This window comes from Pleurodeles waltl, chromosome 5 (assembly GCF_031143425.1).
Source record: "Pleurodeles waltl isolate 20211129_DDA chromosome 5, aPleWal1.hap1.20221129, whole genome shotgun sequence".
In the NCBI taxonomy this organism is placed as follows: domain Eukaryota; kingdom Metazoa; phylum Chordata; class Amphibia; order Caudata; family Salamandridae; genus Pleurodeles; species Pleurodeles waltl.
Genome location: NC_090444.1, coordinates 218149958 through 218164671, shown reverse-complemented (window position 1 = coordinate 218164671; position 14714 = coordinate 218149958). Strand labels below are relative to the sequence as shown.

The 14714-nt window shown below is 45.6% G+C and overlaps 1 protein-coding gene across 1 annotated transcript in view; it reads right to left on the bottom strand.

Annotated features, from left to right (window-relative positions):
• LOC138295564 (serine/threonine-protein kinase Nek2-like) overlaps window positions 1-14714 on the bottom strand; it is a 142791-nt gene that overhangs the window by 59704 nt on the left and 68373 nt on the right. The window contains exon 5 of the mRNA XM_069233933.1: window positions 14175-14301. Within this exon, the coding sequence (XP_069090034.1) occupies window positions 14175-14301 (127 nt within the window). The remainder of the gene's footprint in view (window positions 1-14174; window positions 14302-14714) is intronic.

The following is a 14714-nucleotide window of genomic DNA, read 5'->3' as shown; positions in this document are numbered from 1 at the left end:
AGGACCATAGTCGAAGAGCTTCTCTGCAGAGAAGGTACGACCCCACTCCTCCCTGCTTGTTTATGTACCACATCGTGGTAGTATTGTCCGTTAGGACCTGTACCGACTGACCACGAAGGGAAGGGAGGAAGGCCTTGAGAGCCAGACGTACAGCCCATAACTCTAACAGATTGATGTGAAACATCTGTTCCTCTGGAGACCAAAGACCTTTGATCTCCAGATCCCCCAGATGAGCTCCCCACCCTAGAGTGGAAGCATCCGTTATGACTGTGGCCACTGGTGGCGACTGCTGGAACGGCTTTCCTTGTGAAAGATTGTTGCTTGCAATCCACCACTTCAAATCCACAGCAGCATCTCTGGAGATCTTGACAGTACTCTCTAGATCCCCTTTGTGTTGAGACCACTGCCATCGGAGGCACCACTGAAGAGCCCTCATGTGCCAGCGAGCATGCGTGACCAACAGAATGCAGGAGGAAAACAGACCGAGCAGACGAAGGACCTTGAGGACTGGAACTACCGCTCCATTTCGAAACATTGGAACCAAATCTTGAATATCTTGAATCCGCTGAGGCGGAGGAAAGGCCCGACCCAATGTTGTATCCAGTACTGCCCCTATGAACAGGAGGCGCTGAGAGGGCTCTAGGTGAGATTTGGGCTCGTTCACCGAAAAACCCAGGTCGAACAACAACTGGGTTGTTGACTGCAGATGATGCGACACAAGCTCCGGGGACTTGGCTTTGATCAACCAGTCGTCCAAGTAAGGGAATACTGCTATCCCCTTCCTTCTGAGTTCTGCCGCAACCACCGACATCACCTTCGTGAAGACTCGAAGTGCTGAAGTAAGACCAAACGGAAGGACCGCAAACTGATAGTGCTGCGATCACACCACAAACCGGAGATACTTCCTGTGTGACTTGAGTATCGGGATATGAAAGTAAGCATCCTGCAAGTCGACAGACACCATCCAGTCTTCCTTGTTCAACGCCAAAAGCACCTGTGCTAGGGTCAGCATCTTGAACTTTTCCTGCTTGAGGAACCAATTCAAGATCCTCAGGTCCAGGATTGGTCTCAAACGACCATCCTTCTTGGGAATCAGGAAATACCTTGAGTAACATCCTCAACCCCTTTCCTGCTCTGGGACCAACTCCACCGCGCCCTTTGAAAGGAGGGCTTGTACCTCCTGTTCTAGCAACAGGAGGTATTCTTCTGAACAATAAGAAGGGCGGGGCGGGATGAGGGGCGGGAACTCCCGAAAGGGAAGGGTGTAGCCTTTTCCCACAATACTGAGAACCCAAGTGTCCGTTGTAACAGTCTTCCATTTGGTGAGAAAATGCTGTAATCTTCCCCCCTACAGGAGAGGAGTGAGGGGGAAATGGTGGAAGCCTAAGGCTGCTTCCCCTGCTGCACCCCGCCAGAGGATGAGGAAGAGGCAGAGTGCTGCTGAGAGGCTCCTCTGGTGCGGACCCTACCTCTCCCTCTAAAAGATCTATAGGGATGGGAAGAGGCAGGTTGCTGATATCTTCCCCGAAAGGAAGAGGAGGAAGAGCCACGCCCAAATCCACGAAACCTCCTGAAAAATCTGGAAGAGGCCGTGGAAGAAGGAGCTTGGAGCCCTAACGACTTAGCCGTGGCCCTGCTCTCCTTAAAACGTTCCAAGGCCGAATCAGCCTTGGCTCCAAACAGTTTGTCCCCATCAAACGGGAGATCCAACAATGTGGACTGTACATCCGCAGAAAAGCCCGAGTTACGGAGCCAGGCCTGCCTCCTTGCCACCACAGTTGTGCCCATTGCTCTGGCTACCGAGTCGGTCGTATCCAGTCCTGTCTGGATAATCTAGGTCGCAGCAGCCTGGGCATTTGAAACAACATCCAAAAGACCCTGGGGAAGCTCTGTAAATGATGAGGAAATGTCATCCATCAGAGCATGAATATACCTCCCCAGGATACAGGCTGCGTTGGTGGCCTTCAACGCCAGACTGCAGGACGAAAAAATCTTCTTGGACTGCGCCTCTAGTTTCTTAGAATCTCTGTCCCCAGGCACCGTCGGGAAAGAACCAGGCGCTGACTTGGATGAACAGGAGGCCTGCACCACCAAGCTCTCCGGCGTAGGGTGCCTAAACAGAAAACCAGGGTCAGTCGGAGCCGCCCGATACCTCCTGGCCACGGCTCTGTGAACTGCTGGGGAAGATGCCGGCCTCTTCCACACCTCTAACACCGGATCCAGCAGAGCGTCATTAAATGGCAAAAGAGGCTCCGCCGCAGCTGAGGCCGGATGTAGCACCTCTGTTAGAAGGTTTTGTTTAGCCTCCACCACCGGCAAAGGCAGGTCCAAAAAACTAGCTGCCTTCCGTACCACTGCGTGAAAGGAAGCAGCCTCCTCAGTATATTCTTCCGGGGACGAAAGATCCCACTCAGGGGAAGTGTCCAGCCCACTGGCTGACTCCAGACCACGCAGCCCATCACCCGAGTCCTCTAGCTCTCCTTCCTCCAGGGCTCGTTGGTACTCCTGCTCCTCTAATACACGGAGAGCACGTCTCCTCGAATGAAGCCGTTGTTCAATACGCGGAGTCGACAATGCCTCCGCCGAAGATCGGCGCCGATCTTCAGAAGCCACCGACGCCGCGTCCGGCGCCACAGGTAACTTCGGCGCCGACGAAAGAGCAGTCGAAGCAGATGGACCCACCGGAGTCACAGGCCGAAATCCCGACGTCGACGGGATGGAAATCCCCGGGGCCAATCCCTCTGAAGCCACCGGAGCGGCCACCGGCGCCGACACTGGCGCCGAGCCCACGTTCCCAAAAGGGAGAAAGGGCATAAAGGGTGCCGGCCGAAGAGGCGCAGGATCACCCAATGAAAAGGCCAAAGGCCCAGCCGGAGCACCCCCTGGAGCCATCTGTTGGAAGATGGCATACATCGCATTCAAGAATGCAGAACTATCGGCTCCAGGGGTGGGAAAAGCCGGATACTGGGGTGCCTGTCTCAGAGGCGACCCCGACGCCGGCCTCGACGTCTGCAACGCCGGAGAAAACACCTGAGGCTCCAATACCTCAATCACCGACGCCTGTCCAGGTGAAGTTGGAGACGCCGGAGAGGGCAACGGCGTCGAACGATGCGGCGTAACCGTGGGACTGATCTCCCATGTCCTTCGGCGCCGATCCGAAGACCTGGAACGAGTCTCCTTTGAATGACGCCGAGATTCTCTACGGCGCCGGGAGTCTCGATGACGCAGATGTCTTGGTGAAGAAGACTTCTTGTGATGCTTCTCCTTCGATTTCGCCATAAACAGCTTCGCCTCACGTTCCTTGAGGGCCTTTGGATTCATGTGCTGGCATGAATCACAAGTTGAGACGTCGTGGTCGGAGCTCAAACACCAAAGGCAATCGGAATGAGGATCCGTCACTGACATCTTGCCTCCACACTCACGACAAGGCTTGAATCCAGACTTTCTCTGCGACATTATTACCACAGCGAAAGACTACGCAGCAAAAATACACTGTAACCACAAAAGCAACAGTTGCTCCCTCGAAGATAACCGTTTCGAATGCACGGAAAAAAGGGAACTGACGTCGGCACATCGTCGAGGACCTCTTATTGCCTGTATGACGTCAGACGGCGTCGCGTGGGCTAGAGTGACGTCCTCGTCGACGTGCAGAGACTAGTAAGAAGATTTCCGTTGAATGCTGGCGCCATGGGAGTATTCATTAGGTGAGGAATCCACAGGTAGTTGTATCCATCAGAAATACACAAAGTCTGAGAGCATTACAGATCAACATGCTTGAAGCAAAACATTTGCAAACACATGACAACAAAACAAATCTGGTAATCCGGGTAATTCCGGGTGCCACTGGGTTCACCTATGTAACATTCAATGAAGGTGACACCGTACCCCCAGCATTCAAATCACACCTGTTCTCTAATGAAGAACACTTTGCATCAACAGAAAAATACCGACTACCGTCCAAATGACTTTCACAAAGGAGAGACCATTATCCCAAGGGAAGCACATCATTATCGTTACCCCAATACCAGCCCTCAAAGCTTTGACAAAAGCAAGAGCCCCAAACGCAAAAGCATTGCATCAACATTTTTTACAATGGGCTACCTTCCCTGACAGCATAATAATAAAACATAATGTTGATTATGTTTTCGATCCAGAACTTCAGACCCAAGAATTCCTTCAGTATGAACTTGAATACCCAATGTCTACCAACGTTTTGCCTCTCAATCAATACCAAATCATTTAAGTTGATGGTTCAGAACAAAACAGCTGTAGGTACCAAACACCAATACACCGCTGTTTGTGGAGTAATAAGGGGAGGGTAACTCCACCCTCCACAAACTTACACCATGCCCTTGGGGGGCTGCACAGCACAACTTGCAGATCTCAAAGCTTTGATCTTGGCACTGGAACAGACGGATCCTGAACGTTTTACCCTGACTGTGTGTGATTCATACTATTGTGTCCAGTCTTTTAATGAATACTTACAATACTGTTACCTCAATAGGTTCAGAGATTCCAAAGGAAACACAATAAAAGACACATTCTTGAGGGGGAAGGTGGCAGACCTCAAAGACAAGTTGCCACTGGCTCATGTAGTACATACAGTGGGTCACCAACATATTGGGATACATGCTGTAAGAAACACTGTCTGACAGAGGCCAAATCTGCAGTAGCTACGGCTTCTGTTGCTGCAATAACTTACTTATACAAGGTTAAATGATGAATCATTGGCTGCCGTGAAAGCTTCAGCTGATGGCAAGCCTTTACCAGAAGCCTGCAAAATATTCCTACCACTTAAGTGTCCAAAACATTGCCTTTGTAAAAATACCAGGGGGTGGGTGATTGCATGATCCAACCAGGACCAAAGACTAGATCTCGTTAAAGCAGCACATGAGCTGGTTGCTTCTGCCCATGCTGGTGTGGCAGCTACTAAATCACTACTGCAAATGCTATTGGTGGCCTGGTCTATACAAACAGAGCAAGCTGTGTGTCCTTAGTTGTGACATTTGTCAACAAATGAAAAGGTCCACCATAAAATGCTCACCACTGACACCCCTCTTAATTTCTAACAAACCGTTGCAATGTGTGTACCTGGACCACTGTGGCTCCCTGTAACAAGATGGTGCATACAAGTATATTCTTGTTCCTGTTGATTCATGCTCCAGATTTCTATGGGTGTGACCACAATAATAGGCTGACATTCAAACTGTTACTAAAGATTTTCAAGTCTTCATCAGGACATATGCAGCATTCCATTCGGACCAGGGCCCGGTCTCTGCTTCCAGGGTATTCAGGGTCACCATGGAAACAACGGGTGTTGGGATGAATTTCACATCTCCTTATCATCCTGAGGGAAATTAAATTGTGGAGCAGAAGAACCGAGACCTAGAGACCTAAAGCAATCCTGAACAGCTAGGGTAGAAGAATCAGGTATTGGTAGGTCCATCACCTTTAAGGAGTCCAGATAGCACTGAATAGTCTGCCTAGAAGGTTTTTGGGATGCCACACCCCCTATGAAGTCCTATTTGGGATATCAATGTACGTCCCTGATTTTGATGGCCCTGGTGCAGTGGTAGAAGAAACACTAGTTGACACACGTGTCACTGTTTTACAGGAAACTCAACAATTTTGTAATGACAATTCATTAGCACATGCCGCCACCTTGGGAATGAAGGATTTGCCACCATCCACAGGCGCGATTCTTTACGTTGGGGCTCTATTTCGTTAAAACACCTGTGAAGAAGGATTTTGGCCCATCTTATCGAGTACTGGTTCCACTCCTGGGAATACACCGTACCAGAACTGTTACACCACCACTAATGCCTGGTTGTAAAGAAACCGGTTTTGTTTCAATTGACAACATCAAATTGCATTATGTGGCTGATCCTGCACAGGAGACTACAAGGTTTCCTGTGTAGCTACTGTACTCCTCTCACTACCGTTTAGGATATGCCTCTTCAAGCACTGAAAAATGCTGAAATAATTTCCCCGAGCTTGGGGAGGGTGGAGAATGAATTTTTGGTGATTCCCGTCACCACTTCAATCGGCAAGAAATGTCCAGAATTTAATTAGCAATTTACCAATGCAACACAAATGAATGGAACTTTTTATTATGAACGACCTATGGATACATCTACCAGTTCCCTTTCACCTGCATCAGCTCCAGTTTTTGCACAGACGGCCTCTGTTACTTTAGTGACTTTTCTTTAAATTCTTCAGCATTAGCTACAGTACCTGTATCAAAAGCACATAACTTTTCAGTTGGCTTGAGTAGCTGTGGATACTTCTGACACATCTTGCCTTTTTTCTTTGGATTGGTTTTGTCACTTTCTTTTTCTGCTGACACATGGTCATTATCTTCCTGAACGCTCTGCTGTTGACTGGTGAATGGCCTTATTTATTCTCACCAAGTCCGAAGAGACTTGTCCGTTGTGAACAGTTCAGCCGTTCCAGTTCCTGATGGGGTGTTTGGTATAACGTATCTTTTGATATCTTCGGCCCTACAGAAATTATTCAAATTTCATATGTTTTTAAAGCATCAATGAATGATAATACACTGGGGCGTATGATGATTGGGATATAAAAACAGATTATTCCATGCTTTCTGAGCTTGAATATTATACTGTATTTGAAAGTAAAGATCTATATATGAACACTGCAAAATATGGACATCCTTTTTATACCGTGCTGGTACCCCAAGAGTAGTTTATAATTACACACAGTGGGAACTTTGTCCAACTCCGCCAGTGTAGAGTTCTCAAAAGATATGTTGAAAAAAATCTTATTTTACTGGGCATGATATTAAAAATGCTGAGCCCTATTATTTCAAATTACCTCGATCAAAAGCAAGAAAAATATTACTAACCGACACCAAATTTATTTTTTCGGTTTCCTTTGTTTCCCCAGTTGGCCATAAAAGGTTACGAGTATTGGAAGAAATACATTGATATGAAGAGTGTGTGGGGAACTAAAGATTGGCAAATACAAAGTAGGGAGGCTTCATTTAGAGCTTGCCTTATGCAGTTCCAAATTATATTTCTAAATTACACTATACAACAGACAACTTGTTTAGGGTTGGCAAAAATAAAAGAAATGAATGCACCCAGAATTCCTTCACCAGCTAAATTTGATACTTGACAATAGAATTAAATGTTACAGAAGAACAGCTCTATGGTTGGGTTCAGAACGGTACCATTAATTAATAATTTTCAGGTCCCAACGGGTGGTTATTGTGGCCGGTAAAGTAGCCTCTTTCTAGCATGATTAATCCCACGTTTTGGCCTGTTTGTCAGTGTGTTTGACTATGTTCACTGGGATCCTGCTAACCAGGACCCCAGTGATTATGCTCTCTCCTCCTAAACTTGGTTGCTGGAACCTTTTTCACCCCACAATTGGCATACTGGTGACCCCAGGTAAGTCACTAGTATATGGGACCTACATACCCAGGGCATTGGGGTACCAAGGGATCCCTATGGGCTGCAAGCATGTATTATGCCACCCATAGGGAGCCTATGCAAAGTGTTCTTCAGGCCTGACATTACAGCCTGCATGAAAGGGTGCATGCAGGTCACTGAAAGTCACCCCCTATGGCAGGCCCTCCTAGCACAGCGGACAGGGTGCAATTACCTGTGTGTGAGGGCACCCCTGCACTAGCAGAGGAGGGCCCACGAACTACAGTTCCATTTACCTGGACTTTGTGAGTGCAGGGATGCCATTTTATGCATGTACTGGACAAAGGTCACTACCTATGTCCACCTACATAATAGTAACAAACATGCCGGAATCATTCTCCAATACTGTTGCAAGTATTGGAAGTGTGATTCCATGCACTCTAGGGGCCCCTTAGAGAACCCCTAGTATTGCTACCACCAGTTTTACAGGGTTTTCTGGGCAGCCCAAGTTGCTACCCACCCTCAGACCCAAAGCTTTGTGGGAGTGGTGCCTAAAGCTGCTCACGGCCTGGCGTCTGGCTCCGCACTGCTCCTGGAATTCCATGTCAGTGTGGTTGATACAGCGAGTGATCAGTCTGCCAATATCGATATTAGAACATTTTCTTGTAGCTAGATTTGAACAGTTAGGAGACAGTTAGATTCATGAGGTGTGGGAGCTGCCCCTTGATTACAAATGCCTGAAACAGAGAGAAAGAGGACCTTCTTAGCAGTAGTGAATGTGAGACTTCTGTAAGCCACTCTGATTTGCAAACAGATGACCTTGCATGGCACATGTAATGCCTTCGTCATAAATTTAGCCTGCTATCTGAAGGGTTTTCCCAACTCTTCAGTTACTTTCGAATGGGAGTTACTTAATGCTAAGTGATCAAGGTTGCTGCGGGATAAGACCAGGTGTCCCTTACATTATTTTGGTCTCTCAAATTGTGATTAGTTGCGGGACTGTACTCTTTCCACCCCCAACTCCCCTCCCAATGTGCAGCTTAGAATGTAAATTTTGACAAGCTGAACAGACTGGAAGCCATTTTGTTTCAAAAACACGTGGCTCTTACATCAGTCTGTGAAACCTATGACCTGCAAGTGACAAGGTTGTCCCCAGAGATACAGTCCCTTTTAAATACTAACGTCCCAAAACATTTGGTGACTTGGTAAGTTGCATTTTCAATGCGTCTCAACACTGCTGGGATTGTACACTTTAAGGGTGTAGGTCCTGGTTTTGTTAGCACTTTCCAGACTGTGTTCTGAGTTACACCTTCAGCCATCCACTCACTTTCTTCAAGTGCTTTTGGAGGATTCCCTATAACACTGCATTAATTGGCGGTATCTTGCTATTGCTATTTTTGATTCGCAACAGCTGCCCCATTGCAGCAAAGAGAAATGATGGTGTTTCCACCAGCCCAACTGTATTGTGAACGTATGATGCAGTATGGCGGAGCATCACTCCTTGAACTAGACAGGAGCTTATCACCGTCATTTCGCCCAGCTCTTTAATGTATGCAGCCAGTTGTTCGTTGCTTATGATCCCCCTTCGAAAACTCATTGGAGGTGGGTCTTGCCCTACATTATCTACCTTCTATGGACTTAAATCTGAGAATTGCCTTGATAAGGTTTAATTAGAGGACTTGTCCATTTAGATTGTGGTTGTGGCGGGATGCCTTCTATGAACTGCCCTTCATGGATTTGTGGTATTTCAACATCAGGCATTTCACAAAACGCTGCTCCCTCGGCTGAAGCTGTGGCTGAGATGACAGTTCATATGTGCTCCTCCCACCCACTGACTGACGACCTAGTTGTTTTATTGTCTGCTAATGTAGGATCTATCCTGGATTCAATCTCCCTTCATATGCTTGAGATTTCCTGCGGAATCATGATTATTGTTAATTTGGCTTTTGAGATATATATTTTTTTAATGTTTAAATTGACCTGTTTTAAATTTGGCTGCATAATTCGGCCTAGTCTGCTTGCCAATTTGGACATTTATATCTCTTTTATGTATATCTTAGCATGCTTTTAAGTAGCTGGCATTAATGTAGTTCATTTTAGGTCTTGGACCCTGCACTCCTGGACAAGACAATGTGGAGGGTGTTGTGTGTTCCCTTACCCTTATCCACCTTTCAGGTTTGGGGTCAGTACTTCTTCCATAGACCGGGACTGGCTGAAGGACTAAACATCACTACACACTCAGGTTTAGACGTTAGGGTGTAGGTAGGAATCACTAGATCTTATGATCAGATCAGGATGTTGAGACTGTTTATATGTATGAGTCTAATGGTCACTATTTTGTTTCATCTTCATAATAATTGCAGCTCATGCTTGTTATCAGATGCAATTGCTTCAATAAATGTATTGAAACCTTTCCTGCATTCCGTTGCTGGCCTCATCATGTGTGAGACTTTGTATAACTGAAAGTAGTATGATCTGTTCCACCACAACTTCCTTGTGGAGCCAGATTGTCATGTTTCTAGGCTGCCACAAATCACCTTTACTTTCTAGGTTTGGGTGAGGTGCAGCAAGGTAGCCAAAAAAAGTCAGGCCAGCAGCTTCCAGTCAGTATGGGACTGACAGTCACTTACACGCAGTGGTGCTACCACCCTAAACTTAGCAGTCTTAACCCCAAGGTTAGAATCCTAAAACAGTTTTGCCCTTCTTTGCTCCAGCCACCCATAGTAAGACTTGACCATCCACATGATTTCCCTGGTACTATCGATATAAAAATTAATTTGAGCATCCAAATGATGGAGTCTCTTCTTCTTTATAAGGGTGAAGTGAAGCAAAGAATGCCGTACTAGGGATAACACCAGTCGACAAGTAAAGGAGTAACCACGTTCGAAAGAAAGGAAGCTCTGGTCCTCAACACTAACTTCTCTGGGAAGAAAGTAGTGTAAAGGAGTACAAGGAGGATTAAATGAAAAATGCCTGCAGCTTGTTCACAAGTCTAGCTGATGCTATGACAATTGGCAACACTACCATTATCAGAAGTCTCAAGGGATAACTATGCAGCAGCTTAAAGGGAATGTAGATCAAACAAAAGTGAGGACTAAGTTCAAGTCTCACTGAGTCATCACAAAGGGTTGTGGTGGAAACAAATTATGCAAAACTTCCAAAAATCTGATAAGTATTTTTTTCTGATAGCGAAGGCTGATCCTGCAAACTTTAAAAAAAAAAAAAAAAAAAAAGAGGTGATATGTAGCCCTTAAAGGTGTCCAAGGTAAGTCCTTGCTGGGCTAGAGACAGAAAAAACAATAAACTTCAAGCACCTTTGCCATAAAGGGTCATTTTGATTGTGCCACACCAAACCACACTTTTGTCCCAATGACCAGCATGCACTGATGTTGTGGAAAGACACCTAACCACCAAGATCTACGAGCATAAACCTGTGACAGAAGATCTTCAAGACGCAGCTCAATCGTAGGACAGAAGCTCATACCCAAGAGTTCCGGGTACCACACTCTCTTGGCCCGATCTGGCATCAGTAGATGACTTGAGTCCAGTCATTCCTGATCTTTTTTTTAGAACTCCGGGTTGGAGAGGCTTTGACAGGAAGGCAAAACGAGTACCGCGCTCCAATCTAGATATAAAGGGTCTCTGAGGAAAAGCTGATTTGGAAACTACAATGTGCAAAAGTGCTGACATTACACGTTTTCAACTTTGGCAAAAACAGAGTCGCGTTTCTCCTCACTACTGGAAGAGGCCCTGTGCCACTTCTGGGTGTAAATGCTATTTGGATCTGCTAGGCACCAGAGTTTGTACACCCTGGCGTTTAAAGTTCCTTTAAGTTACATTTTCTGACTGTCTAGCCACTTCTAGAGGTTCAAGGTCTCCATACAGAGGGCCCAAGACCCCAACCCCAGCCTTTTTAGTGAACAAACACATATGAGTAGTGCCATCTGTACCAGCCTTTCTTTGGTCAACAAATTGATGATCTCAAACTCTCCCAGATAACCTCCTATACACAAAGCAGTGATGCCCCCCCTGACCACCATCTGTTCTGGGTAGGGTAAGGAGAGAGGCCTGCCACTAACCCAAACACAGTCTTGCAGCCACCACTGCCGATCTTTTGCAGTCACCCTTGAAATATGGATACAATCAGACAGATTCCCTCGATGTGTTGCCCATTGGTATTTGAGGTCCCACTACAAAGTCCGCATGTGCCACCTGGTGTATTTGGCAAGTAATTTATCTAGGAGGCCAACAGCCCCTGGAGCCCAGGAGTAATCTGTACTGATCTCCAGGACCAAGACATGAGGATCAAAGCCTGAATGTCGAGGACTCGGTCCTAGGGGTGGGGGTGAGGGAGAAGTCAAGGGAGTGAGGGGTCTCAGATAAACAGGGGCATCTGTGAAGGAGGTGCGACTTTGGCAGGTTGGATGCTTGGAGGTAGTTGATGAGTGCCTGGGAGGAGCCCACCTTCAACAGCAGTCTTCGAGGTACGGCAAGACATGTACCCTCAACCTCCAAAAGGTGCGTTGCAACCACCGCCAGATAAGACCAGGGGTAGTGTGAGGATCTTTAATTTGCCTTCCGCAGGAAGGCATGCAGTATAAAGATCTAAAATAAGACCAACGTCTCTGTCCTCCTTCAGCACAAGGAAAATGCAGGAATAACAGTTCCTACTTGCAAGGCCCCAACCCTTTATTTCCCTTTTGGTCAAAATGGCTTACACTTCCTGCTGTAAGACGGACAAACGGTCCTCCGTAAGCTGTCCTGAATGCGGCAGAAGGTGCAGCGCAAGGAAAAGAGTGTAGGCCTGACAGACAATCTGGAGGACCCACTTATCTGTTGTGATAGCCTGCCAGCAAGGACACACTAAAGCAGTTTTGCGGATGAAGTTGCTGGAGGGGCAGGGCACCAAGCTGCATGTTGTCCCTGGTGTCATCTTTGAGTACTGCAGCTTCTGGCACAAAAGGGCTGGAAGGGGTAGACTGTGTGGCGCTGGCAGAATGGGCAGCATCTACCATAGCAATGGCACCTTCCTTTCGACTTCGACCAATTGTGGTGTTGAGTCCTCTCTTATTTGGCAACAGAGTTTGGTCTTGCAGTTCTGTATGGCCTTGGGTTTCATCCAGACGCATTCACAGCTGCCTTTGGAGTTCTGATCAGAACTCAGGCACCTAAATAGACTTCGTAAGGGTCTAACAATCATCTGTTTGCAACAGTCCTGAACGGTGTGAACCTGGTTGTTTTAGGGAGTGTCCTTTACACACTGGCAAAATTGTGTTGAAAAAGTCTGGTTAAAGGGTAAGAAGAAGCACCGGATCACAGTGTGATTATGCAGAAAAAAAATGAGCTAACGCCAGCGTGCATGGGTGGTTCTTATATGCGGCTCAGCACCTCACTTCCAGCACAGAACAGCTTTGTCGCTGAGCAGCACAATGCTACCTACAGCCACACACAACTATTGCTTTGAAGTTTACTGAGTCAGTCCGAGCCAGGGAAATACTGACAAGGTGAGGAATCTGCAATTTGAAATAAAATTTTATATATATATATATATATATATATATATATATATATATATATATATATATATATATATATATATATATATATATATATATAAATAAATAATAATATATACACACACACACACACACATATATTTGTGGTTTGTTGCTCATATTTGTCAAAGTCCCTTTTCTCCCCTTCAGTAAATGCCAAAAAGAAACCCGTATTTTCTCACCACATCTGTCCCCTATATATATACTATCCATTAACTTTAAGGATTTACTTCAGCTGAATGGATGATGCTTTAGCCATATGTGTTCAGTCATATATTTATCACCAGAAAGAAAAGCAACAAAAGGCATGTAAGTGTTTATCTTGCTTCCTGGATACCAATACCACAGTGTTAATCAACAGCAGGTCTAGCGGTTGCTTGTGCACCATGATGACTTCATCAGGTAATGGTGCTGTCAGCTTGCCTCTAACATACAGCCAAACTCCTAAAAGAGGACATGTGCTTCACAGCTCATCACCCAGCGGGTCCCCTTACCCAAAATCAAGCCATGCAGGGGTTCAATTTGAAGACTTTTCTAGTGTACCTCATCATAAATCTGTAGCACCAACACATTTGTGCATTCTTCTGTACTTGCAACCACCCCTTAAGGGACCCAGCGGGAAGACACCTTTCTGTGCATGGAGGACATACTATATCTATTCATGGTGACAGGGGAGGGGAGGTGTGTGGGGGGGGGGGAAACGGACAGCCAAGAAGCACACTGTTAGAAGCAGATATACATCTTATACTAATGGGTAGCTACTGAGACAACCGCAGTCAGTCAAGACGTATATCTTATGAAGAAGAGGATGAGGAAGCAAGAGGAAACAAGGTAAGAAATGATTCTGTATGCAGTTACATGATCATTTACAAACATATACTGCTTAAAAATTAACATTGCAACATGAGGGAAATGCATTTCTGTAGTGATTACCAAACATCAGTAATGTGCACTAGAATAAAACGGACTTAAGTGGCAACTATAAATATTAGCCAGTACTGGAGCATTAAATATTTTACGTTGTACACAAAATCACAAGCTAGTACACTAATGAATTAGTGGGAGGAACTACTAAAATAAATACCTAAATATATGATGAAAACTGTTACCAAATCATGATAAATTGTGGATCGCTAAAGTAAGTACTGATAAGGAAATGGGAGAAGGGAAAATGAAAAAAAAAAAAAAAAAAGGCAAGATATTAAAAATAAAAAAAAAAGGTGCTTACCTTCAAGCTTAGCATTTTGACAATTATTTTATGTAACTCATCGGAGTAACGAAATGGTATTCGTGAAAACTTTCCTTCCTTTATTTTTTCTGCCAGCATCTTCTGGTTGTAAGCAGTGAACGGTGGCCTGAAAAACAATTCTTCATAAATATTTATATTGCATTTTTATCATATTTAAAACAGCCAATATGGATGAGATAGTAAAGGAAGGACCCTCTGCAGCAAAAATAACAGCACAGTACAAAGTACCTACTTAGTGGTCTCAGGGGATCTCCATGACCTGTACAAGAATGCCTTACCTGTATATGGAAAGGGTAGAATTGGTCATGCTGTGGATATATCTCAAAGAAGCAGTTTATTTGGACTGTGATGCAGTGTTTCTAGTAAGTAGTTTCTGTTGCAGTTTTGAAATTATCACATATAGGTACAGTTGGGAAGATGAGGAGTTCCAACTAGGACCCCTAGGTAGGACGCAAGTCAATCTAGGCACTTCTATAAATAATAGCAAGGTTCCTCGCACACCCAAATGAGTGGCATGCT